The 27,370-nt window shown below is 39.4% G+C and overlaps 1 protein-coding gene across 1 annotated transcript in view; it reads left to right on the top strand.

The window, feature by feature from the left end:
* Positions 1–27,370, top strand: part of Pdk3 (pyruvate dehydrogenase kinase 3) — a 97,861-nt gene that overhangs the window by 22,861 nt on the left and 47,630 nt on the right. Inside the window, exons 2-5 of the mRNA XM_004669996.2 lie at positions 5,774–5,915; positions 14,104–14,175; positions 21,523–21,707; positions 22,633–22,722. Of these exons, the coding sequence (XP_004670053.1) occupies positions 5,774–5,915; positions 14,104–14,175; positions 21,523–21,707; positions 22,633–22,722 (489 nt within the window). The remainder of the gene's footprint in view (positions 1–5,773; positions 5,916–14,103; positions 14,176–21,522; positions 21,708–22,632; positions 22,723–27,370) is intronic.

Raw genomic sequence — 27,370 nt, 5'->3', positions numbered from 1 at the left:
AACTTAGGTCGATCCTCTTATCTCTACTAGGATTGAAGGCATGTGCAGGGAGTTTTTTTTTTTTTTGTTGTTGTTGTTTTTTAATTACTGTTTCAATCTCATTACTTGCCTTAGATCTGTTCCCTTTTTACTTTTTTAAAAAATTTTTATTAACATTTTCCATGATTATAAAATATATCCCATGGTAATTCCCTCCCTCCCCACCCCCACACTTTCCCGTTTGAAATTCCATTCTCAATCATATTACCTCCCCATTACAATCATTGTAATTACATATATACAGTATCAACCTATTAAGTATCCTCCTCCCTTCCTTTCTCTACCCTTTATGTCTCCTTTTTAACTTACTGGTCTCTGCTACTAAGTATTTTCATTCTCACGCAGAAGCCCAATCATCTGTAGCTAGGATCCACATATGAGAGAGAACATGTGGTGCTTGGCTTTCTGGGCCTGGGTTACCTCACTTAGTATAATACTTTCCAGGTCCATCCATTTTTCTGCAAATTTCATAACTTCATTTTTCTTTACCGCTGAGTAGAACTCCATTGTATAAATGTGCCACATCTTCATTATCCACTCATCTGTTGAGGAACATCTAGGCTGGTTCCATTTCCCAGCTATTATAAATTGAGCAGCAATAAACATGGTTGAGCATGTACTTCTAAGGAAATGAGATGAGTCCTTTGGATATATGCCTAGGAGTGCTATAGCTGGGTCATATGGTAGATCAATCTTTAGCTGTTTTAGGAACCTCCACACTGTTTTCCACAATGGCTGGACCAGATTGCATTCCCACCAACAGTGTAGAAGGGTTCCTCTTTTTCCACATCCCCACCAACATTTATGATCATTTGTTTTCATGATGGTGGCCAATCTGACAGGAGTGAGATGGAATCTCAATGTAGTTTTAATCTGCATTTCCCTGATGACTAGTGACATAGAACATTTTTTTAGATGCTTATATGCCATTCGTATTTCTTCCTTTGAGAACTCTCTATTTAGCTCCATAGCCCATTTTTTTAAATTTTTTTAAAATTATTTATTTATTTATTTGAGAGTGACAGACACAGAGAGAAAGACAGATAGAGGGAGAGAGAGAGAATGGGCGCGCCAGGGCTTCCAGCCTCTGCAAACGAACTCCAGATGCGTGCGCCCCCTTGTGCATCTGGCTAATGTGGGTCCTGGGGAATCGAGCCTCGAACCGGGGTCCTTAGGCTTCACAGGCAAGCGCTTAACCACTAAGCCATCTCTCCAGCCCCCATTTTTTGATTGGCTTGTTTGATTCCTTATTATTTAACTTTTTGAGTTCTTTGTATATCCTAGATATTAATCCTCTATCAGATATCTCATTACTTGCCTTAGATCTGTTCCCTTTTTACTTTTTAAAAAATATTTATTTAGTTTGATAGAGTGAGACAGATATACACATACCGTGGCCTCTAGTCATTGCAAAGAACTCCTGATGCATGTGCTGTCTTGTGCATCTTGCTTTATGCTATGGAATCAAACCTGAGTCCTTAGGCTTTGTAGGCAAGCATCTTAACCACTGAGCCGTCTCTCCAGACCTGTTTCCTATTTTGTATTAAAAACTTTATTAAGCTGGGCGTGGTGGCACATGCCTTTAATCCCAGCACTTGGGAGGCAGAGGTAGGAGGATCGCCGAGAATTCGAGGCCACCCTGAGACTACAGAGTGAATTTCAGGTCAGCCTGAGCCAGAGTGAGACCATACCTTGAAAAACAAACAAACAAAAAACTTTATTAAAAAATTTTATATAACCTCCCACCATCTTCTTTTGTCCCCCATTTCCTCCCTCTCCTGAACTCCCTCTCCTTTCCAACTATTCCCTCTTCTATTTTGGTGTTTTGTTTTGTTTTTTTTTTTTTTTTGCTTCATCATCCATAACAACATCTTGACAAGTATGAATATTATATAGTCATGTGCAGGCAATAAACAGCTTCTGTGAGGTCATGAATACGGCAACAATTTGTATCTAGAAGTCAGCATTCCAAAACACTCCTCCCCCATCCTTTGGCCCTTACATTTATTTCATCATCTCTTCTGCAGTGGACTTTGAGCCTTGGAGGTTATGATAGAGATGTCTTACTTAATGCTGAATACTCAACTGTCACTTTTTGGTATTTGGATTATTTTGAGTCTCCCCAGGAGTCACCACCATCTGAAAAGAGAAGCTTTCTTAACCAAAAATGAGAGCAACACTAATATGGGTGCAAGCATAAATATTAAGAAGAAAATTTCCTGGGTATTATATATCTATTTATCCAAACAACAATAGTAGTTTCCCTCCTAGGGTTTAGGATCTCCCCAGCTGTAAGATTTCGACAAAGGTTTTCAATATCAGGCATATGTTCCCTCCTGTGAAGAGTGCTTCAAATTCAATTAGAGAGCAGTTGGTTAACCCCATAACAGACAGGCCACCATTGCACCAGTTGGCACATCTTGCCTGGCAGGGCCCGTTGTATAGATCATCCACTGCTGGTTAAGACTGGTGATAACTTTTCTCCCCCAGCAGGCTACATAGTATGATTGCTAGTGAGCAGAGAGGAAGTTTCCAACTCATGATTTCTCATGTTCTACAAATGAAGAATGGTGTCTTCAGTAACAGAGTCTTACTATCTAGTTCTGGTGGGCAACCAAGAGTTTTGGCAATAATATGTATTGTTTTATGGTTTCAAGGGCCTCTCTGACCAACAATTCATTTAGCGGTATCCCACCCCAGGCACTGGGACTTTTCTGTAACAACATATGGCTTCTGGGTACAGTGTTGTCCACTCCTGTTTAAATTATTATCTCATATTGGTTTAACTTGGGTACATCTTATATAATGGGAAAATCATGTATTCCTTTTAACTTACCCAATTTAGTGGAGTATCATTTTTTTTTGTTTTGTTTTGTTTTTAGGGATAGGGTCTCTAGCCCAGGCTGACCTGGAATTCACTCTGTATTCTCAGGGTGGCTTTGAACTCACAGCGATCCTCCTATCACTGCCTCCTAAGTGCTGGGATTAAAGGCATGCGCCACCATGCCTGGTAAGGAGTATAGGTTTTTAAAGTATGTACTTATGAGTTTTTGAATTTTGTTGGTATCTGTGGTAATGCCTCCCTTTCATCTCTAATTTTATTAATTAGGATCTTCTTTCTTTTGCATAGTGTGGCCCAAGGCTTGATAGTCTTGTTTACCTTTTCAAAAACAAACTTCTAGGCTAGAGAGGTTGCCCAGTAGTTAAGGCACTTGCTAGCAAAGCCTAATGAACTGTATCAGGTTCCCCAGTACCCACATAAAGCCAAATGCACAAAAGGGCACATGCATCCAGAGTTCATCTCTGTCTCTCTTTGCAAAATAAATAAGTAAATTAATAAATTATTAAAAAAAAAAACAACTGCTTGCTTCATTGATTTTTGGGGACATTTTTCCATTTGTACTTCATTAATTTCTACCTTGATCTTAAGTATTTCCATCCATTCTTTTTGGGATTGGTTTGTTCTTGTTTTTCCAAGGCCTTCAGGTGAGATTTGTTATTTGAGATCTCTCTGACTTCATGTCTACTAGTGTTTGTTTTATAAAGTTAGGTGCCCCTGTGTTCAGTGTATATATACTTAGGGTTGTAATGTCTTCTTGATGTGCTGTCTTGATTAATATGACTTGTCCTTTATGTTTTCTGACTAGTTTTGGTTTGAAGTCTGTTGTCAAATATTAGAATAGCAATGCCAGATTTTTTTCTTGTCCCATTTATTTGTAATATTTTGATGTTGAGATTTCTGACAGTAAAAAGCTATATCGTCTTTTATGATCCAGTCTTTAGCCTGTGCCTTTTACTTTTATTTTTTGGTTTTATGAGGTAGGGTCTCACTCTAGTCCAGACTGAACTGGAATTAACTATATACACTCAGGGTGGCCTTGAACTCACAGTGATCCTCCTACCTCTGCCTCCCAAGTGCTGGTATTAAAGGTGTGTGCCACCACGCCCAGCTAGCCTGTGCCTTTCATTTGGGGAATTGATACCATTCATATTAAGAGTTATTATGGAAAGATGTGAGTTAATTACCTGTTGTGTTGGTGATTTTGTGTTTTCTTTAATCTTTATTTGCTTGAAAACTGACTTGGCATTGATTATTATTTCTCCCTATAACCTCATGAGTGTGTATATCCTTCTTTTCAATCTGAAGTATTTGTTCTAGTATCCTCTGTAGAGCAGGCTCAGTGGTCATTGCCTTCCACCTTGTTTGAGGCAGGGTCTCTCATTGTTCTCCACTGAGTTCATCAGGAAAGATGGCTATGAGTTTTTGGAGATTCTCTTATCTGTCTCCTGTCTCACCATAGCAACACTGGAATTACAGACATTTGTGCTACTGCTTCTGACTTTATGTGGATTCTGAGGATCTGAACTCAGGTACTCATGCTTGAGTTACAAGTGTTTTGTCCCCTGAGTTGCCTCCCCAGCCCCCAGTTTTTAACTTCTAACGTATGCATAGTAACCAGCTTTGTACATATTAATCATGTTAGTGGAATAGCATGTAATATTCATATGCATATATTACATAGTGTTTAAATCTGGTTAAGCATATTTATCTCCTCAAATAGTTGCTCCTTCCTTTATGGTGAAAATTTCCAAAATCTTTTTTTTTTCTAGCTTTTGAAATGTACAGTACTTAATTGTTATCTCTGGTTACCATATTGCGTAATCGTAATAGTACAAGCACATCAGAACTTATTTGTCCTATTTAGTTTTTGCTTAGTAGCCATTGATCTAATTCTCCTCCTCCCCACTATCTGAACCTCTAGAACCACCATTATACTCTCAACTTCTTCTATAAGGTCAACTTTGGTAGAGTGCACATATGAGTAAGCTCATGTAGTACTTGGTTGCTGGTCTGGTTTATCTCCTGACTTTCTTAAAATATTTTATTTATTTATTGGAGGAAGAGAGACAGAAGGAAAGAAGCAAATATATAGAGAGAATCAGTTTGCTATGGCCTCCAGCCACTCCAAACGAATTTCAGATGCTTGCGCCATCTTGTGCATCTGGCTTATGTGGGAACTGGGCAATCGAATTTGGGTCCTTAGGCTTTGCAGGCAAGTGCCTTAGCCACTAAGCCATCTATCTAGCCCCTCACTGACCTTCTCTGTAGTCAATGCTATGTGTACCCTTCTTGGGCATCCTACAGTATATCACTCTACCTGTGAGCACATGGTGAGTTATTTCTCTGGCATATAGGAGCCCTATATCTCAATCAGACCCTCATTTGGGTCCACAAAGCCTCTAGACTCTTGATTCCAGATTTGCAGAGCTATGATTCTTAAAGAAATGCATTGGAAGAAAAATTTTATAAGACAGTTGGCCCACAAGAGATGCATATTTATGGAATGAATGGATCTGTCACCTCTTGGAAACCCCTATGAACAGGAGTGGGTTTACATGTTGTACTATTTTTGTATTTGGCAGTTTTCTCACAGTGTTTATTTGAAAACAAGTTCAGCTTATATACCAGGCTACTTTTATGTTGCTGCTAGTAATGCTAGGAACATATTTGTGTAAAGAAAAAACAATGCTTTCAGGGTTGCCTCTTAGAATAAGTGTTCTTTTTTCTTCTAATTATGTTATATTCTGAAACTTGCTATTTCAGAGAATAAAAACTTAGCTAGAGACTACAGGATTATTAATTTTCTCTTCCCGACTCTAGAATTGTGTTATCATGAGAATACTTTATTTCTCTAAATGTTAATCCTGTGGAATATTTTTCATGTCTTAATAGGGAGAGATAATGCATGTGAGAAAACTTCATATATGTTTCTACGAAAGGAACTTCCTGTGCGACTGGCTAACACAATGAGAGAAGTTAATCTTTTGCCAGATAACTTACTGAACCGCCCTTCAGTGGGGTTGGTTCAGAGTTGGTAAGTAAATACTTTGGCTTAAGATGAATTGGGCCACAGTGCTCTGAATATTTGGCGTTGGAACCATTCTCAAACCAATGTGCAAATGATGCCTGTCTAAGAATGAGTCATTCAGGATTGCTAGGTTTCCCAAGCCATTAAAATCTTTAAAACCAGCTCCACAAAGGTAGTGGTAGATACCTAGGACACTCAAAACTCATCAAAGTAGAAATCCAGAGGTTGCAGAGAGCTCAGCACTAAAGGAGAATTATAATACACCTGCCAAGGCTCAGGGAACATTGAAGAAGAGGGGCAGAAAGATTTTTTAAGAGTCACAGGGTGGGAAGGAGCATCCTTAGACATTGCCTCCCCCCACGCCCCAGAGACTGGCTGATGTATTCATTATGGTACTGTGAACACTGAGAAACTCACTGAGGAGACCCCTCAGTGGAAGGGGGTTGGGGAGAGGGGATATAAGAGGATAATCTGAGGGAAATACAACCAACACACAATTTATTCATACAGTAAAATTTGTAAGTAACAAAAATTATTTTAAAATATCTTTTCTTATAGCCACTCGTATAAAAACTATTGTAATGGACATATTCTAAACAATAATGGACATTTTCTTGCCTTTTGAATTTTTCTGCTGTAGATGTGATTATTCATTGAAAAAGATTAGAAAGTAGATAACGTTATATAAAAGAGTCTAAAGGAGGAGGATTGCTGTGAGTTCAAGGCCACCCTGAGACTACATAGTGAATTCCAGGTCAGCCTGGGCTAGAGTGAGACCCTGCATTGTAAAACCAAAAAAAAAAAAAAAAAAAAAAAAAAAGAATCTAAAGGAATAACAAGCTGCCTTCCTTTGACTAGGAAGATGTTTCTACTTTCATTAAGTCTCAGCTTTTCTCTTTTTGTTTTTCTTTTAAAGACCTTCAATGAAGGTAAATCTCTTTGTAGAAAAAAATAAGTCATTTAACCTCAGATTGGAAAAATATCATCTCCATCCATGCTTTGTTCTTTGTAAAATCTTAACAGAGCAAAACTTAAAGTCAAAACACATATACATTGGATATGTAAGCATATGTTACTTTACTGAGGGAGTGGAATTTGAGACAGAACTTGCCACTAGCTAAACTGCAATCAGTGAGTAGTAGGCTATAAGAACAGGTGGTGTGTGTCTTTGTATTTTTATTTTGTTCATTTTTTATTTATTTATTTGAGAGCAACAGACAGAGAGAAAGACAGATATAGGGAGAGAGAATGGGCGCACCAGGGCTTCCAGCCACTGCAAACGAACTCCGGACGCATGCGCCCCCTTGTGCATCTGGCTAACGTGGGACCTGGGGAACTGAGCCTCGAACCGGGGTCCTTAGGCTTCACAGGCAAGCGCTTAACCTCTAAGCCATCTCTCCAGCCCAGGTGGTGTGTCTTTGACAGGGACTACTATACATGCAAGAAGTATTTGCATGTCTCTGCTCTGTTATAAAAGCCTGGTAGCCGGTTGTGGTGGTGCACGCCTTTAATCCCAGCACTCAGGAGGTAGAGGTAGGAGAATCACTGTGAGTTCAAGCCACCCTGAGACTACATAGTGAATTCCAGGTCAGCCTGGGCTAGCGTGAGACTCTACCTCAAAAAGCCAATAAATTAATAAATAAATAATAAAAGCATGATAGGTGTGCCTGGAGAAAGCAGGAAGATCTTGTGGGCCAGGTGACAGTCCTGTATTCAAGCAGAGATGGTGCTGTAGGAACACATAGATGAGGTGGAAGGTGTCTGCTGTGGTCTTGCACTGTTGCTTGATGGGCGTGGTGGAATGGAGTGGTGCAGGGGACAGGGAGAGCATCTTAGGAGGAGAGAATACTGTGGGCAAATACAAGGAAAGTGAACTATTCATCATCTTGAATTTCTAGAGTTCATGGTGGTCTAGTCACTGAAAGAAAATGACCATTCAGCAGTACTATAATAAATTCTCCAGGCTAAGATTGAATCATGAAAGAAAAGCACTATTTGGGATGGTCTAGAGGTACAGTAGCTAGTTGCTTTCCCAGTAAAGCAGCAGCTCTTGACTGAGGAGCAGAGTCCTTAGGATGTTGAATAGATAAAAGAGACAACGACCATGGCTTTGACATCATAGTTGCACCCTGTTCTGGATTCAGAGCTTGTTTGGAAAGGAAGGAGCAAGACATGTTTTCATGAGCCCTCTTGATTGTGTCAAGACCATCGTTATCTGAGACCACTTACCTGAGACCACTATGGTGGAGATCCTAGGTAAGATCAAGCCCTTTGATCCGGTTGGTGATAGCACTTAAATATTTCCCATTGCTTATGTAATAGTTAAATTAGGGGCTTCAAGTTAAATCGGTGCCTCTGCTGTGGTTTCCAGTACCAATAGTCAAGTCTCTGATTCTCCACACACCCACTGGGTGTTCAGCGACTCAGTTCAGTCCTGATACTACATGTCTGAAGTTAGCACAGCCCCCATGGCTCAGTCCGTTAAGTCAGATCCCTTCAGATGACAACTGTTAGTCCTAGCTTACCTGTAATTTGAATGACTGAATGGACAGTTAATTCTGTGACCCTATTCTGAGGTTCAATAATTTACTAGAATGGATCACAGAACTCAAAAAGCACTTTGCTTATATTTACAGTAAGGTTGTATAAAATAAACTCAGGAGTAGCCAAAGGGTGCAAATATAGGGCAAGATGTGTATATAGCTACTGTGTTTTCTCAGTGCATCTCCCAGCACCTCTCTACATGGTCAACAAAATTTTTCATAACTTCCATTTCAAGAGTATTTTCTATAGTTTAATCTCCTAACCCCTTTTTTCCCCAGAGTTTAAGGGGGAAGATAGAAGGTCTATATTGCAGTCAGGTTCACATTCCCGGTAGAAATCACCCAACCAAGAGCAAGCAACTTGTAGGAAAAAGAGGTTTATTTTGGCTTTTAGGCTTGAGGAAGCTCCATGATGGCAGGGGAAAACGGTGGCATGAACAGAGGGTGGACATCACCCCCTGGCCAACATCAGGTAGACAATAGCAACAGGAGAGTGTGCCAAACACTGGCAAGGGGAAACTGGCTATAACACCCATAAGCCCGCCCCCAATAGTACACTTCCTCCAGGAGGCATTAATTCCCAAATCTCCATCAACTGGAAACCTAGCATTCAGAACACCTAAGTTTATGGGGGACACCTGAATCAAACCACCACAGTCTAGTTCTCCAATCTCCCCCCCCCTCTCTCTCTCTCTCTCTCTCTTTTATTTCTTTTTGGTTTTCTGGGCCTTTGAAGTAGTGTCTCACTCTAGCCCAGACTGACCAGTAATCCACTGTGTAGTCTCAGGCTGGCCTGGAACTCACAGCGATCCTCTTACCTCTGCCTCCTGAGTGCTTGAATTAAAGGCGTGTGCCATCATGGCTAGTTTCCAGTCTCTTTGTCTTTGTCTTGAGCAGATGCAACTTGAGGCTATATAGAAGCTCCACCCTCAGTTACTTCATTAGCATAAACTCAGGTCTTGTCAAAAAGAGCTCCTTATGTGAAATAAAACATATTCTTATCATTCTGGAAAGGGTTTTAGGAACTGTGCCAGGAACTAGGAATGAACACCGATGCATGTTTGCATCATAGCCCATTGGTAAAGTGTAGCCTCAAACAAATTGCTACATTAACCCTTTTCTTGTAGCTTCACTCTTCTATATCCACTTTAAATATTTTATATTTATTTATTTATTTATTTGACAGAGAAAGAGGGAGAGAGAGACAGAGAGAATGAGAATGGGCACGCCAGGGCTTCCAACCACTGCAAACGAACTCCAGATGCTTATGTCCCCTTGTGCATCTGGCCATTGTGGGTCCTGGGGAATCAAACCTTGGTCCTTTGGCTTTGCAGGCAAATGCCTTAACTGCAAAGCCATCCCTACATCCCCTATATCCACTTTAAATTCATGCATGCTGTTTCTTCCTTTTGTTTTTTACACATTCCAATTTGGAAAATAATTTTCTGGGGCTGGAGAGAGGGCTTGGTTGGAAAAGTGTTTGCTGTGCACACATAAGGACCTGAGTTTGGATCCTAACATCCAGATAAATATCAGGTGGGTATGGCAGCACACTCATAATCCCAGCACCCAGGAAGTGGAGGTGGAATTCCTGTGGCAAGCTGGTTAATTAGACCAGCCAAATTGGTGAGTTCTTGGTTCATCTTGTCTCAATAAATAAAGTGGAAATTGATTGAGGAAAACATCTGACATTGCCCTTGGCCTCCATATGTACACACATATACCTGCAAACACGCATATGCCAATATGCACACACACATGCAAAAAGAAAAATAATGTCTTACTTGAAAATGGTGTCAAGACTAGTAGAATTGTCTTGTATTTTCATCTAGAGACCCTGATTGTTAGCATTTAGTTACATTTGTTCTGTCATCTTTTTTTGTTGTTGTTGGTTTTTCAAGGTAGGGTTTCACTCTAGGCCGACCTGGAATTCACTCTATCCTCAGGGTGGCCTTGAACTCACAGCAATCCTCCTACCTCTGCTTCCCAAGTGCTGGGATTAAAGGCGTGCGCCACCACACCCGGCTATCATTCTTATTAATATTCATATTTTCTGTCTCTTCTCTACCATAAAGGGGAAAAAAGTCTCTTCTTTCTTTCCTTCCATAAGAGGGAGGAGAGAGAATGACTCTTTTTCCTCTCATATGAGGAGAGAGAATTTGAATATGTGTATGTTACATGTTTGTGTATATGTATGTGTGTATTGTGCAGTACACGTATATGAAAATAAAAATGTGAACATTGTAAGAATGAAAACGGAGTTGCTTGTGTCAACCTTAAAATTAACAAAGCTATGCCGGGCATGGAGGCACGCGCCTTTTATCTCAGCACTCAGGAGGCAGAGGTAGGAGGATCGCCGAGAGTTCGAGGCCACCCTGAGACTACATAGTGAATTCCAGGTCGGCCTGAGCCAGAGTGAGACCCTACCTCGAAAAATCGAAAACCTACAAATAAATAAATAAATAACAAAGCTAGGAGTTAGGAAGGCCATGATTAATCTCCTGACCCCTTACTTCCCCAGAGGTTGAGTGTGAGACTAGGAGGTCTACTTCTCCAGTCTCTTGTCATGGTCTTGAGCAGCTGCACCTTGAGGCTATATAGAAGGCCCACCCTTACTTACCTCATTAACCTAAATTCAGGTGTGATCAAAAAGGGCTCCTTCTGGGCCAACCTGTGCATGGTTGCCTGATAGTAACTGTCACAGAAGATTCTGATGAGCCATAAGCTTGAACAAGGCCATTGCAACCTTATGAAGAAAGTATTTCTACAAGAACATCTGGGCAGCAGCTGTTAAACGTCCAGTTGGTGCCATACTTATTACTATTAATCATTGTAACCAAAGATTATTTTTTCAAAGTCTCTGATATGGGGCTGGAGAGATGGCTTAGTGGTTAAGGTACTCACCTGTGAAGCCTAAGGACCCAAATTCGATTCCCCAGATCCCACATAAGCCAGATGCACATGATGTTGCATGTGTCTGGAGTTTGTTTGCAGTCACTAGATACCCTGGCATGCCCATTCTCTCTCACTCTCTCTCAGTCTCATAAATGAATAAAATAAAACCCAAGCTGGGTGTGGTGGTGCACGTCTTTAATCCCAGCACTCGGGAGGCAGAGGTAGGAGGATTGCTGTGAGTTCAAGGCCACCCTGAGAATACATAGTGAATTCCAGGTCAGCCTGGGCTAGAGTGAGACCCTACCTGAAAAAAAAAAAACAAAATAATAATAATAAATACAAAAAAGTTTTTTAAAAATCTGATATGATCGTCATGTTTTCTTTAAAAATTTCTCCTTGCCTCAGCTCCTTTAAATAAATCCATAGCTTACTGCAGCACATTCCTCTTAGGTGCCACCCACCTTTGCTTGATATAGGGTCTACATTTGGCCAACTAGGCAGATATTCCAATTAGAGGTACATGATTTTCTGCTTTGGGGCTTAATATACCCTGAAATAATTATCCTCTTCTAATCATTTCTAACAATAACTCACTGTCTCTGCTTCCGCAGTATTTGGATTATGGGTGCACACCATCATGCCTGGCTTTTTTACATGAGTAATGAAATCCAAGGTAGTTCTCTGCTGTCTACATACATGAGCACAGGTGTGCGCGTGCGCACACACACACACATACATTAAAGGAAAAGAAAACCACAGTGATTGTCATTCAGGAAGTTTAACATTGATGCAATAATATTTTCTAATAGGTAGAACTTAGCATTTTACTAGTCAGCGTAATAATGTTTCTAGGTTTTAATTTTTTCCAATTTTCCCTCTCACTTAAGAACCCAGCTCATAACAATGCGCTTGTGTGTCCTTGTAATTTCCTTTTTCTTTTTCTTTTTTTTTTTCTTTTTCGCAGTAAGGTCTTACTGTAGACCAGGCTGACATAGATTTCAGTATGTAGTCTTAGGTTAGCCTTGAACTCACAGGGATCCTCCTACCTTGGCCTCCTGAGTGCTGGAATTAAAGATGTGTGCCACCATGCCTGGCTCCCTTTCCTTTTAAAAGCAAATGTTATGTATGACTGTGAGCCTACTACCATCCACTTAGCTATACTGTGGCTTTCTTGATTTCAGGACAGAAATCCCAGTATAATCTTCTTCGTTTATAATGTTGCTCTTGAAAGGACCGACTATCCCCTTTTGAAAGGACTGGAGGCCTGCCTAAGTTTGCTTATGTGTGGCAGGGCAGATAGCATCACTAGGGCTGTCCAATTCTGGTATCTTAGGGTGTTTTGACTTGGTGATTTCAGTAATACTTAATTTAGACTTCTGTGTCCAGAAACAAAAGCAAAACCCCCAAACCTGAATATCAGTACATTTTAGTCTCAGATAATCATAAAGCTTATGTGAGGCTAGTGGATCAAAATATCATTCCTGTTTTTGCATTTCTAATAGTAATCTTAGTCACTGGAATGTCCTTATCCTCTAATAGGATTAGTGGTGATTAATTGTTAGAAATGATTAGAAGAGGATAATTATTTCAGGGTATATTAAGCCCCAAAGCAGAGAATCATGTACCTCTAATTGGAATATCTGAAGCCATACTGGATCCAGCAGGTCTTGGCTGAATGTAACTGCTATACAAATGTACCTTTCTGAATCCCATTTTTTCTGTGTTTTGCAGATATTAATGCTGTACACATTTTTTGTACTGATCCTTATTGAGATATGTCATGAGTAATCCAGAAGCTGTTTCTGAAGGGACTAAGATGAATTTTCTGATGTGTGTTGATGTAGTTAATTTAACTCTGAATAAGAGTCTTCTCTACTTTAGTTTCTGAATTTTTGGTATACATTTCTGTGTCAGATGTATGCTTTTGGGTAATCAAGCTGTATACTTGAAATTCCAGTTAGGATGTGTTTGTAATGGCAGACATTGTAGCTGAACCTGGCTTGTGCATCTAACTGGAAAGGCCAGCTGTAGGATGAGCTTTCAATGTTGGTTGAAATCAGATTAGAAGGCTCTCCAGGCCCCGATTTTTGATAGCATTGTCATCATTTGCAGGCTAGATTCCCTCTGGGTGGCACACTGGCTATAGCATGTACAGATTTCATACCCATGTAGTACACTATATAAGAACAGAACACGTTGATTTCTTTCCTAGAGTATTCCAGCAAAGCCTTTCTTCTTCTTTTTTTTTTTGTTCATTTTTACTTATTTATTTGAGAGTGAGAGAGAGAGAAAGAGAGAGAATGGGCACGCCAGGGTTTCCAGCCACTGCAAACGGACTCCAGACACGTGCGCCCCCTTGTGCATCTGGCTAACGTGGGTCCTGGGGAATTGAGCCTCGAACCAGGGTCCTTAGGCTTCACAGGCAAGTGCTTAACTGCTAAGCCATCTCTCCAGCCCGCTTTTTTTCTTTTATCAGATTGAGACTGTAGGTTTATTCCTGAGTCAGTCCCTGTGTTCAGGGGAATGCACACAGTGTTAGGCCTGGATCATTGAATTAATGAATAATTAGTGCCAAGAGAATTGACCAGAGATAAACAGGGCCACGTACCTCCATGCTTTAGAGGCGTCAACTTCTGAAGCACTTGAGCTGCTTGCAGGGATAGGATGAAACCTGAGTGAAAACGGGGATTGCTCTTGGGAAGAGTGAAAAGAAGAATGGTGTTGGATAAGCAACTAACACAGTAACTCTTTTTTAGGTACATGCAGAGTTTTCTTGAACTTTTAGAATATGAAAATAAAAGTCCTGAGGATCCACAGGTCTTGGATAAGTAAGTATGGAATCACTAAACTGAAGGTAAAAATATCTAGGTAAAGAAACATTACAGAGGAAGTGGTAGATTAAATATGAGTGCTGTTCTCACTGCTAGCCAGAGAACCTTCTCCAGGAAGGTGGTGATAGATACTGAGGAGACTCAATCCTTCAAATTAGAGGCTTCTGAGAACTCAACACTAAAAGAGACTTATAAAAATGCCCCCCCAGGCTCATAGAATTATGGAAAATGAGTGGGAAAGCATTGTATTCGTAAAAATGTTGTATTAATGACCCCACAGTGAATACCAATAACCCCACTGAGGAGGGCCCTCAATGGAATAGGAACAGGGAAGGAGAAATATAAGAGTATAACCCAATGGGAAAATGACCAATTTGCAAAATGCTCATATACTAACATCCTCAAAAAATAAAGAAGGGTCTGGAGAGATGGCTCAGTGGTAAAGGCATTTGCCTGCAAAGCCTAATGACCAGATTCCATTCCCCAGTGTCCATGTAAAGCCTGATGAGGTGGTGCATGCATCTGGAGTTCATTTGCAGTGGCAGGAGGCCCTGGTACACCTAGTCTCTCGCTTTCTCAAATAAATTTTAAATAAATAAATAATATTTTGATAAATGAAACTCATCACTTTAGAGTCAAGAATTAAAATTCTGATGAATTTTAGTTTTCTTTGCATGTAATGATGTTAATTTTTATTATTTTTTAAATTTGGATTAAGAATTCAATTTACTACACAAGAAATAATAATACCTCAATTAACAACTCATGACTCAATTCTTAATACATTTAGTCATCGTGAAATGGGCATTACTATGAACATTGCAGTAAATGTTCCATCTAGTGGTAGTTTTAAGAATGCAGTGGCCTCCATATATACATAAAAAATCTACCCATTACTTTTCAACTTAAACATTTTCTTTTCTGATGAGGCATTACAGTTGAGCTCAGAAAACTATGATGGTTTTATTTTGGATAAAAATAAAATATTGTTGTATATAACTTAATGAATTATGTTAATACCATTATGTACTGCTAAATTCTCATGTTGATAGAAAATATTTCTGTTTTCCATTTTTATTTAGCCAGGAAGCCTTAACCCCAACTGTGAGTAGATTTAAGTATCTCCTTCACCTTAATTTCTTCCTGTTTTGTTTGTACATAATGAATCTATGTGGTAGGGCTGCTGTGCTGAAATATTTTTTAGTATAATATAATCTTATTCCACTTAGTTGTGAGATATCTGACATATAGGTATTCCATAAAAAGAACTAGGAGTCTAGAGAGATGGCTTAGTGGTTAAGGAGCTTGCCTGTGAAGCCTAAGGAGCCAGGTTCAATTCCCCAGTACACATGTAAGCCAGATGCACAAGGTAGCACATGTGCCTGGAGTTTTTTGCAGGGGCTAGAGGTCCTGGCATGCCCATTCTTTCTCTCTCTCCCTCTCTCCCTCTCTCTCCTTCTTTCTCTCCCTCCCTTTCTCTCCCGCTTTCTATCTCTCACTCTAAAATAAATAAATAAACTAAAATTAAGAATTAAAAAAAGAACTAGGGAAATCATATTATACAAATAACCTTAGGGACTATTTAACCCAGACAGCTGAATTCACTGACAGGGAAACGAGTCATAGATGTGGAAAGACTTGTTTAAGATTATGACACTACATAGCAGAGCTGGACCTATGAGCCATGGTTCCTTCCTCAATACACTTGGGCTTTACAATCGACTATACTGACAGAACGGTTGGTTTGAGCCAGATGTAAGTAGCTTAGGTTTAGTTGTAAATTAAGATATAAAGAGAAAAAAAAAATCACTGACCTGTTTTCCTATGCTTCTAGATAATTCGTCTAATGGATCTCGGAAATGTGAAAGGTATAAGCATTTGATTAGAACTCCAGATACAGTAGTTTCCTTGATGCTATCCTTTGAGGCAGGATCTCACTATCCCAGGATGACATGGAATTCACTCTGTAGCCCAGACTGACCTCAAACTTAGAACTTATGGTGATCCTCCTACCCATAGCCTCCAGAGTGTTGGGATTAAAGTTGTGGGTCACCATGCCTGGCCATGGATTTGATTTCTTGAAAGTTAATAGCTAGGAACAATTTGATTAGCTAAAATCCCCCAAATTAAGGCTGGTGTCTAGCTCCATATTTGAGGACATAAATTTAGAGAGGTACAGAATATTGAATGTTTGCTGTATTTTTCTAGCATTTGGTTTCTATTTTTAGAGCAGGTTTTCAGTCAGGTTTAATTTATGTAAATGGAACTTGTACAGTTTATGCTGCTAGTTAAGGAGTTGGGATTTAAGCCTAGTTCTATTGATGAAGGGAGGAGCGGAAGGTAAGTGAGTGTCAGGGTTGGCCTTAGCCAAAGGTTATATGAGATCACCAGCAGAGGAATAAGTTATGTAAAGCCATCATGTTGGTTATAATTAGAGTTTAGAAGGACCTGGGATTAGTTTATCATTGAGAAAAATAACAATTTTAAGTAAGAAGAAACAGCCCACCTTTCCATTACCAGAGTACGATTGTTAACATTTTCCCCTAAGCATGCATATTTTATATGTGTAAAATAGTTTTTATAAGAATTAACTGGGTACACGGGCTGGAGTGACAGCTTAGCAGTTAAGGCGTTTGCCTGCAAAGCCGAAGGACCCAGGTTCGATTCCCTAGGATCCATGTTAGCCAGTTGCACAAGGGGGTGCACATGTTTGGAGTTCATTTGCAGTGGCTGGAGGCCCTGGCATGCCCATTCTTTCTCTCACTCCCTCTTTCTCTGTCAAATAAATAAGTAAAATTGAAAAAAAGTTTAAAAAATAATTGGGTACATTACAGATCTGTACCATTATTAATAATTTCATAATATATTCTTGCATCACTTAATGCCAGGGATAAATTAAGAGAAATGCCTCATTAGGGAAATATGTGTTTGTGTGAACACTGTAGTGTGTACTTAAAAGATGACTACAACCTTATGGAGTGACATAATCTTCTGGGACCATTGTTGTGAGGTCATTGAAATGTTGTTAAGCAGTGGGACCATCCATAATATAAGTCCTTCTGTAGGTAGTTATGCAGTTTGACCTTCTGTTGGACATTAGACTGGTTTGTAGTTTTCTTTCTTTTTTTTAAAATTTTTCAAGGTAGGGTCTTGCTTTAGCCCAGGCTGGCCTGGAATTCACTATGTAGTCTCAGGGTGGCTTCAAATTCATGGTGATCCTCCTACTTCTGCCTCCTAAGTGCTGGAAGTAAAGGCATGGGCCACCATGACCAGCTGGTTTGTAGTTTTCTGACTACTACAAACAATGCTTTATAAAACAGCTTTTAAGGTCTTGAGAGATGGCTCAGTGTTTTAAGTGTGCTTCTGGTGCAAATATGAGGACCTGAGGGGGCCTGAGAACTGCCCAGGTACGAAGCCTCAGAACCTACATTAAACAGTTAGGAATGCCTACCTGCACCTGTAACCTCAGCCCTGCAGGGGATTTTTTTTTTAATTTTTATTAACATTTTCCATGATTATAAAATATATCCCATGGTAATTCCCACCCTCCCCACCCCCACACTTTCCCGTTTGAAATTCCATTCTCCATCATATTACCTCCCCATTACAATCATTGTAATTACATATATACAATATCAACCTATTAAGTATCCTCCTCCCTTCCTTTCTCCACCCTTTATGTCTCCTTTTCAACTTACTGGCCTCTGCTACTAAGTATTTTCATTCTCACGCAGAAGCCCAGTCATCTGTAGCTAGGATCCCCATATGAGGGAGAACATGTGGCGCTTGGCTTTCTGGGCCTGGGTTACCTGACTTAGTATAATACTTTCCAGGTCCATCCATTTTTCTGCAAATTTCATAACTTCATTTTTCTTTACCGCTGAGTAGAACTCCATTGTATAAATGTACCACATCTTCATTATCCACTCATCTGTTGAGGGACATCTAGGCTGGTTCCATTTCCCAGCTATTATAAATTGAGCAGCAATAAACATGGTTGAGCATGTACTTCTAAGGAAATGAGATGAGTCCTTTGGATATATGCCTAGGAGTGCTATAGCTGGGTCATATGGTAGATCAATCTCTAGCTGCTTTAGGAACCTCCACACTGTTTTCCACAATGGCTGGACCAGATTGCATTCCCACCAGCAGTGCAGAAGGGTTCCTTTTTTTCCACATCCCCGCCAACATTTATGATCATTTGTTTTCATGATGGTGGCCAATCTGACAGGAGTGAGATGGAATCTCAATGTAGTTTTAATCTGCATTTCCCTGATGACTAGTGACGTAGAACATTTTTTTAGGTGCTTATATGCCATTCGTATTTCTTCCTTTGAGAACTCTCTATTTAGCTCCTTAGCCCATTTTTTGATTGGCCTGTTTGATTCCTTATTAGTTAACTTTTTGAGTTCTTTGTATATCCTAGATATTAATCCTTTATCAGATATATAGCTGGCGAAGATTTTTTCCCATTCTGTAGGTTGCCTCTTCCTGCAGGGGATTTTGAAAAAAAAAAAAAAAAAGGCAAGATCCAGGATCAGTAACATACCCCAGCTCTAAGAATGAGCACTCAAATAAAAGTGGTGGAAGAGCAATGAAGCAGGACACCTGGCTTTCTGTTCTGGCCACCACAAGCAAGCGCATGGGATACTGCAAGAGCACATACATGTGCATGCTCCACGCACCGGACACACACTACGTCTCTCTCTCCCTCCCGCTCTCCATCCCCTTCTCTCTCTCTCTCTCTCTCTCTCTCTCTCTCTCTCTCTCTCTCTCTGTCTTTCACTCATACACACAGAGAACAAGTTTTAAAAGTAGCTGTCCACCTTGTCCAGTTGTTTCTCTGGCATCAATCCTGGAAATGGAATGATGTTCTTTGGGCTTTGGATTCATGTTATTTTATGTTGTTTGCCTTAGGAACAGTTTAGTCTAACTCCCATACTCGACTAACACTAGCTATTATTTGTTGTTCTGATGGAGAATAGTATCAGATTGCCTTAATTTACTTTTCTTTTGGTGATAGTAATTTTATTGGCATTTAGGCTTGCTATTTTTTATAGATTTTTCATTAATATCAGATCCTTTGCCTCATTTTTTATAGGTTGTTGATATTCATGTTCACTAAGTATAACAACACTGGTAGATATATATTCCTGGTTTCATTTTGTTTCTTATTTATAATGTGTGATATATACTCCTGTAGGGTTTCTGAAATTCTACATAATCATAGTCTTTATTTCTTTATAGCATTTGTTTTTGCCTTTAGGAATAAGCTTAGAGAAGAGCCTTCTTTACCCCAGGGTCATATACTTAATTCACTTGATTTTTTTTTTTATCATTTCTGTGATTTCACTCTTATATTTTAAATAAAATTTTTGGCTTAAGGCTTTAAGTTGGCATGTGTTTTAAATTGTTAGCCCACTGTCCTAATAGATTATGCTAATTTGATTATTTCCTTACTGATGTGTACGTCACTTTCTTTTTAAAATATTCTTGTTATTTATTTTATTTTATTTAATTTATGTATATATTTTATAGTCTTGTGTCCCTTTACTCCTGGTCACTATTTCCCTGAGGGCCTGTCTCAGTAAGGTCCTTGGTGTTCACTGTGGAGTAATTAGGGCCACTGTCAGTCTCGGGAAGGGGTCTGTACCTCAGGATATTTCTATACTTCCTGTGGCTCTTTCAGTCTTTGTGTCCCCTCTTCCACAACAGTGAACCTTGGCAGGAATGTTAGCTATTTGTTCTTGGAATTGAGTTTTCTGTAGACTCTGTATTTCTCTTATGATGTGTTTCAGTTCTCCACTGTGTTTATTGCTGTTTCCCTGGAGGTGGTTATCAGGCTAGCATTGGGTGCAATGCTCCTCACTGCTTCTTCTGCAGATTCTTCTGGACCCTGGTAAATGTGGTAGAGGTGACATATCTTGTGGTAGGCATATGACTGTCTTTTCTTATCAAATTAAAGGATCTTGGATCTCCCCAGTATTCTTTGTCATCTTCTCTCTTCCCTGAAGTTCTAGTATGGTTATAAATCCGTTATCTTAACCTGAAGTCATATCACTTTCTACCTTGGGGCTAGCTCCTTACTTTTTAATTTTTTATGTTTTCATTTTTATTGATTTATTTGAAAGTGGCAGACAGAGAAAGAGGGAGAGAGAGAGAAAGAAGAGAATGAGAGAGAGAGAGAGAGAGAGAGAGAGAGAGAGAGAGAGAGAGAATGGTTGTACCAGAGCTTCCAGCCACTGCAAACGAACTCCAGATGCATGTTGCTCCCTTGTGCATCTGGCTAACGTGGGTCCTAGGGAATAAAGCCTCGAACCAGGATCCTTAGGCTTCACAGGCAAGCGATTAACCACTAAGCCATCTCTCTAGCCCCAAGCTCCTTAGGTTTTACTTAATTTCATTGACTTGTCTTTCTGTTCTTAAATTACTATATTTAATATGTATTTATCTATGCATATTTATAGTAGTATAACTTGAAAACATTTCCTATTGGTGTACTTTTATTCAGAATGTTGCTGTGTTGCCCAGTCTGAACTGAACACCTGGACACAGTGGATCCTCCTGCCTCTGCCTCCTGAGTGTCTGGAACTACTGGCATGTTACGCTGCTCCAGCAAATAAATTCATTTTAAGTGAGTTTGTTATATCTATATTTCATCATCATATTTTTGCTGCAAGGACTTTATTTTAAAATTTTGCTTCAAAAATGTTTGTCATTCCTTATTCATGTAAGAAGCTAATGCTTTGAAACTCCATTAATAAATTCTACGAGTATTTGGAAGGCTTGTCCTCATGTTTTCATGAGAAATACTGGTATGCTCTGTAATTCTTTATTTGACAGACATTTCTAGAACTTGGAGATAACCACTTACCCCAAAAGTCTAAGCATTTCTTTTAAAAAAAAAAGAGCATTATTTTTCCTAGAACCTTTAACTTTTTGCATTTCTGAAAAAATAATTTCTGTAGGATGTTTCAAGCCTAAACTTGGTCAATGCTTTAGTTTTTTTTAAATATATTTTTAATTTATTTGATAGAGAAAGAATGGGGAGGGGAGGATGGGTGTTCCAGGGCCTCTTGCCACTGCACACATCACTTTTTGGCTTTACATGGGTACTGGCGGGTCAAACCCAGATCCGCAGGCTTTGCAGATAGTCACCTTTAACCACTGATCCATCTCTCCACTTCAGTGTTTTAGTTTTTTATGACCACTTCCTTTTGTTACCTAACGAGAATACTGGTTCTACTTATAAAAATATCAGCAGGTAACTAGACAGGTGGGAAGTTTGTGTACCAGACCATGAAATATGAATACTGACCACATTCTGTTTTTGTTCCCACACAGCTTCTTACAAGTTCTGATTAATGTTAGAAATCGACATAATGATGTGGTTCCTACGATGGCCCAAGGAGTAATTGAATACAAGGAGAAGTTTGGATTTGACCCTTTCATTAGCAGTAACATCCAGTATTTCCTGGATCGGTTTTATACCAACCGCATCTCTTTCCGTATGCTTATTAACCAGCACAGTAAGTTGGGTTGTCTAATTTTGAAAAGGTAACCATAGTAATTTTTCCCCAAAGTATCCAGTTACTTCATTTTAAATTTACTGACCTACATTTTAGCTGCAGAAATTTTATTTCTAGTTCAGTTTTACTTCAGTGAATTCAGTCTATTGAAAAAGCTGTTAAGTCGATATGCTGATTAAAAGGCTCTTGTGATTGTATATTAGAGACAGGACTGTTGCCTAATTTTCAAGCCTCGGCTGTGGCATTACTTAGGAAGCCAATGGGATAGCTTTAATGGCAGCCTGGTATACATCTCTGAATACTTCCATGTGTCTCAGAGTATCTAGGACATTATGTGTTTTTCTTTTTAGTTTTGAAAGCATAAATACTGAGAATATTGAACTGCCATGTTGTCAATATTGGCAATTCATCCTTTACTTCAGAGTGATAGATGCAACCTAAGTTAGCAAGATTATAAGCCCATCTAGTTAGAAGAAGAGGTTCAGTGGAAGGGAGATGATGGTGGACGGGAGAAGAGAAGGTAATATCAGAAGATTATAAAACCAGAAAATAAAAAAAGATTATTAGTCCATGATCCCACATTGAGAATTTTAGTCCATTCTCTGGGGTGATAATACTGATAGACACCCTAAAAATTTTCCATAAAGAACTTTTTGCCTCTCTTTTACTTTGGTCATTTTGTTGATTCCATCCACTTTATCATCCTTGTTCAATCAGAGAATGGACAGAGCACTTTTATTTTACTAGTTGGATCTTTCCTCACCCATCATTTGGATATATTCCATTGCTCTAAGTCACTGTGGATTCTGAAATAAGTTTTACAAATAAAAGATCCTTTGGTACTTACAAACCTCTCTATTTCTGTGCTTGACTATCCCAGCCTGCTGTATATCCGACTTTCCCCTTCTCTTTTGTGTTCGTTTAGCACTTCTGTTTGGTGGAGATACTAATCCTGCCCATCCTAAACACATAGGGAGTATTGACCCCACCTGTAACGTGGCTGATGTGGTGAAAGGTAAGGAGACAACGCATTGTCATAGCCTTGTGGTTTATTTGAGGCAGCTAGGTTGTAGGGTTGTGTTGCTGTGTAGTCTCTGATTGTTGGGGCTATCATAGGCCCAAACCACATATCCAGATATGAAATGTTCCTTCTAAGCAGTTCAGGAAAGGATGTATAATTTCTAATGCTCACAATATTAATTTATACTTTATTGATCAGGGTCAAATAGTAATAATCATTTAAGTAAGATTCTGTTTTCTGACTTCCTTGTCATAAAATGAGGCTGAATTCATGTTTGTAAAATCTAAGTATCTTTCTGTACATACTTCTACTGATAAGCCCAAGGTAGACACTGTGCCAATAGCCTCAAGATAGAATGGTCATAACGCTCCAGGGCACAAGGCACTTAAATTTGAGCAACAGATTTCCCATTATTCATTTGAACTGAATGAAGCCAGACTAGTTGGGAGTGATTCACCAGGTTCTTATAGTTCCTCAGTTTTCACTTTGTACAGCCTCAGGTTTCCAGCCTGTTCCCTTCCCCAGATCATCTCCCTCCTCTAAACACTCAGCTGACAAGTTTTCATGAAGGATCTTGGTTGCTTTTCAGCAGCCATCTGGGCAAGTGTTTACCCTGTGCTATCTTAACCTCTGTTTGGTCAGAAAACTTTACTCATGTTCTTATGTTCTAAAGTGAATAGGCCTAGCCCATATGATATGTGTGTTTTTCTGTTGAACTGTAATCAATTTAAGGTCAGATCATATGTCTTAATTTGTTTTGTGACTCCCATAGATATTTGAAGTACCTGTGTAAATGGTCTATAAATATTCATTGGCTTGATAATTGTAAAACGTTTTTATTAAAATATTTTATTTTTATTTATTTATATGAGCGAGGCAGAGTGGGAGAGAGATTGGGCACTCCAGGGCTTCCAGCCACTGCAAACAAACTCCAGATGCATGCGCCGCCTTGTGCATCTGGCTTACATGGGTCCTTGGTAATCGAACTGAGGTCCTTTAGCTTCAAAGGCAAGTAAGTGCCTTAACTGCTAAACCATCTCTCCAGCCCTAATTTTAAAACTTTTGATAACTTACCTTAAAAATTATTTATTTAGACAGAATTCTCATATTATACACTACCCTCATTTCAAGTGTACGTCAACACTTGTGGCTTCATATATTCACGGTTGTGCAACTATCACCACAATCCAATTTTACAATGTTTCCTTCACCCTCCAAAGAAATCCTGTGCTCACTATCAGTCACTGCCTACAGCCTTCCACCTTAGCCATAGGCAACTACTAATCTACTTCCTGCTTCTATATAGATCCTCTTATTCTAGACATTTCATATAAAATACATAAAACAGATAGTATTTAGTGATTGTTTTCTCTCAGTATGTTTTCAAGTGTAATTTATTTTGTAATGAAGTACTGCATTTATTTTGTTGTGGTTGAAAACATTTCTTTGTTTGGGTCTAATGCTGTGTTTTTTCATCAGGTGATGGGCATATGGGTTAGCTGAGTGATCTTAGACATTGGGAACTTCATTGGGACACAGGAACCTCATTGGGACTCAGGTTCTTCATCTGTAGTATGGCACTTTGGGGCTTTTATAAGCCTGTTGGAAATTTAAATACTAGGCATTTCATATTAAATATTTTTAATTTTTAGGTCAGATGTTAGAGTTATACCTTTAGAGCTATAGTACCAAGAGGTATTTACAAATATGTGTATATGATATTAAATGATGGGGTTTTGCTTCAAATTATGCCAAAGATAGAGAATGAAACATACTGGGCATATGCTGACAATTGTTGAGGGGATTGATGAACACATGAGGATTCATTATGCTGTGCTGTACATTTTGGAACATGTTTTGAAATTCTTGTTGAAATTTTGAAAATGCTCATTTTATCATCTCATTATTTATTCACAAATAAAGTCACTGATTTTTAGGGAGGTTTTAGCTAAGAACTTCTGGAACTTATAAGTACTGGAAATTTTATGCAAATGTTAGTAGTACACAGAGATTAAATGATACAACAATGAATGAAAGGCTTTGTAGGGGAATTTACTAACCTTATTCTTTTTTAAAATTTTGTTTATTTATTTATTTGAGAGAGAGAGAGAAAGAGACAAATAGAAAGAGAAGGAATGGGTGCACCAGGGCCTTTAGCCACTACAAGCGAACTCCAGACACATGCAATACCTTGTGCATCTGGCTTAAGTAGATACTGGAGAATGGAACCTGGGTCCTTGGGCTTTGCAGGCAAGTGCCTTAACCACTAAGCAATCTCTCCAGCCTTACTGACTTTATTCTTAAGGACAAACAAATAATGCTTTATGGCAGCTACTGCTTCCACTGCTCTTATCATTGTACTCATATCACTGTCAATAACCCATACATAAAGTTTTCAAGATCTAACAGAAGCTTTTGCATTATTCCTCTTAACGACAAAAGTTTTGGACCAAAAACTAATTGAAGAATTCAGAATAATTCAGTACATATTTGAAAGAAAAAAGTCTGAAAGTTGATGCCTGTAGTCTTATCTTTTAGCCTTCCTATATCAGTCAGATTTCTGCCGTTGTGACAAAATACCCAAGAAAAATCACCTGAGCAGAATAAATATTTATGTTGCTTTACAACTGCAAAAGGTTCAGTCCATCTTTGCCCCATCATTTGGGGCCTATGATAAGGTAGAATGTTATGGAAGGGAGTGTGTGATAGAATAGCTTATGATGGGCCTGGAGAGATGGCTTAGCAGTTAAGATGCTTGCCTGCAAAGCCTAAGGACCTATGTTTGACTCTCCAGGTCCTACATAAGTGGCACACTGGAGTTCAGTTGTAGTGGCTAGAGGTCCTGGTGTCCCAATTCTCTCCCTCCCTCTCTCTCTCTCATAAAAAAAGAAAGAAGATGGTTGGAAAATAAAAAGAAAGGAAGTAGAATCTATTATCCTCTTGAAGATCATGCCTCCAGTGACCTCACTTTCTTCCCCTAAGCCCCACCACATAAAGGTTATGTGGCCTCCAAATGAAACCACAGGTAGGTGCTCAAGTCTTCAGCATTCAGGGATCTTTAAGATCTAAAGCATAATGCACTTGCTTTCTTTGTCTCTTTTATTCACAATTTCAATCCCTTCCTTTCTCCCCTCTTCTAGTACTCACAACATTTTTTTTTTTTTTGGCACTGCTAAGGATTGAACCTAGGGCCTTACACATGCAAGACAAGTGCTCTACTACTTACCTACATACTTTTTTCTATGAGATAGGATCTCACTAAGTTGCTTAAGATGGCCTTGCATTCACTGTGTGGCTGAGGCTGGCTTTGAACTTGCCTTCCTTCTGCCTCAGCCTCTTGAGTAACTGGGATTGCAGGTCTATACAACCAGGCCTGACTCACTCCCAGGTTTATCCTAACTCTTTGCCCTGTGTTTTTCTTTTTAACTTTATGCTCAGTAGAATATTGTGAATAAGGCTTACCATACCCTGTAATTATTGCTCATGTAATCATACCAATCATATTTTTGCAATAACTAATGCCTAGATTCCTGGAAAAGCTCTAGGAAATGAGTCACTCCCCATGCCTTTGGTGGCTCAGAATTCCACTTTGTCCAACACAGAGACATAGCACATTGCACTCAGGTGGGGAAGAGAGATTGACATGCTACCTCTTCCTCTGAGCATCTCAGTGGTTTTCCTCTCTCAGTATCCTCTTCCCTTAGGGTAAAAGGCAGCAGAAGGTGGTTTCAGATTCCAAAAGTGCATAGTACTGTGAGGCAGCATCCACATAGTCAGTGTTGATAGCACCCTTCCTTCCCTTCATAAATCATGCATACAGCCCACTAAATAATCTCAGCTTATATTTTTAGAATGCTTTTTGTACCTGAGAAGGTAAAATGACTAAATGTCACTTACCTGTGCTCAGATTTTTAAAAACAAATATTTTATTTTCATTTATTAGAGAGATATACAGAGAGGGAGGAAGAATGAGCATGCCAGGGCCTGTAGCCACTGTAAACAAACTCTAGACTCATGTGTCACTTTGTGCATCTGGCTTACATGGGTTCTAGGGAGTTGAACCTTGGTCCTTAGTTATCGTAGGCAAGCAACTTAACCTCTAAGCCATTGCTCCAACCCTTTACCAAGAATTTTGGTGTAAGTTGTAGTACCTGTTATAACTAATTAGTTTGCTGAAATATAATTTAAGCCAAAAAAGAGGGCGTTTTTCCTTATTAAAACCAAGTTGAGGGCTGGGGATGTAGTTCAGCTAGAGTACTTGCCTCTACATCAAAAAATGTGTGAGGCTGGGCATGGTGGTGCACACCTTTAATCCCAGCACTTGAGAGGAAGAGTAGGAGGATCACTGTGAGTTTGAGGCCACCCTGATACTACATAGTGAATTCCAGGTTAGCCTGGGCTAGAGCGAGACCCTACCTTGAAAAATGAAAAAAAAAATGTTGTGTGGTTAAGAAAAACACAAAACAAAGTCTATTAAAAATAAAATGAGGGGGCTGTAGAGATGGCTTAGCGGTTAAGCGCTTGCCTGTGAAGCCTAAGGACCCCGGTTCGAGGCTCGGTTCCCCAGGTCGCACGTTAGCCAGATGTACAAGGGGGCGCATGCGTCTGGAGTTCGTTTGCAGAGGCTAGAGGCCCTGGTGCG

This window comes from Jaculus jaculus, chromosome X, assembly GCF_020740685.1.
Source record: "Jaculus jaculus isolate mJacJac1 chromosome X, mJacJac1.mat.Y.cur, whole genome shotgun sequence".
NCBI classification, from domain to species: domain Eukaryota; kingdom Metazoa; phylum Chordata; class Mammalia; order Rodentia; family Dipodidae; genus Jaculus; species Jaculus jaculus.
The sequence above is the reverse complement of the archived record's forward strand: the minus strand, read 5'-3'. Positions and strand labels throughout refer to the sequence as shown.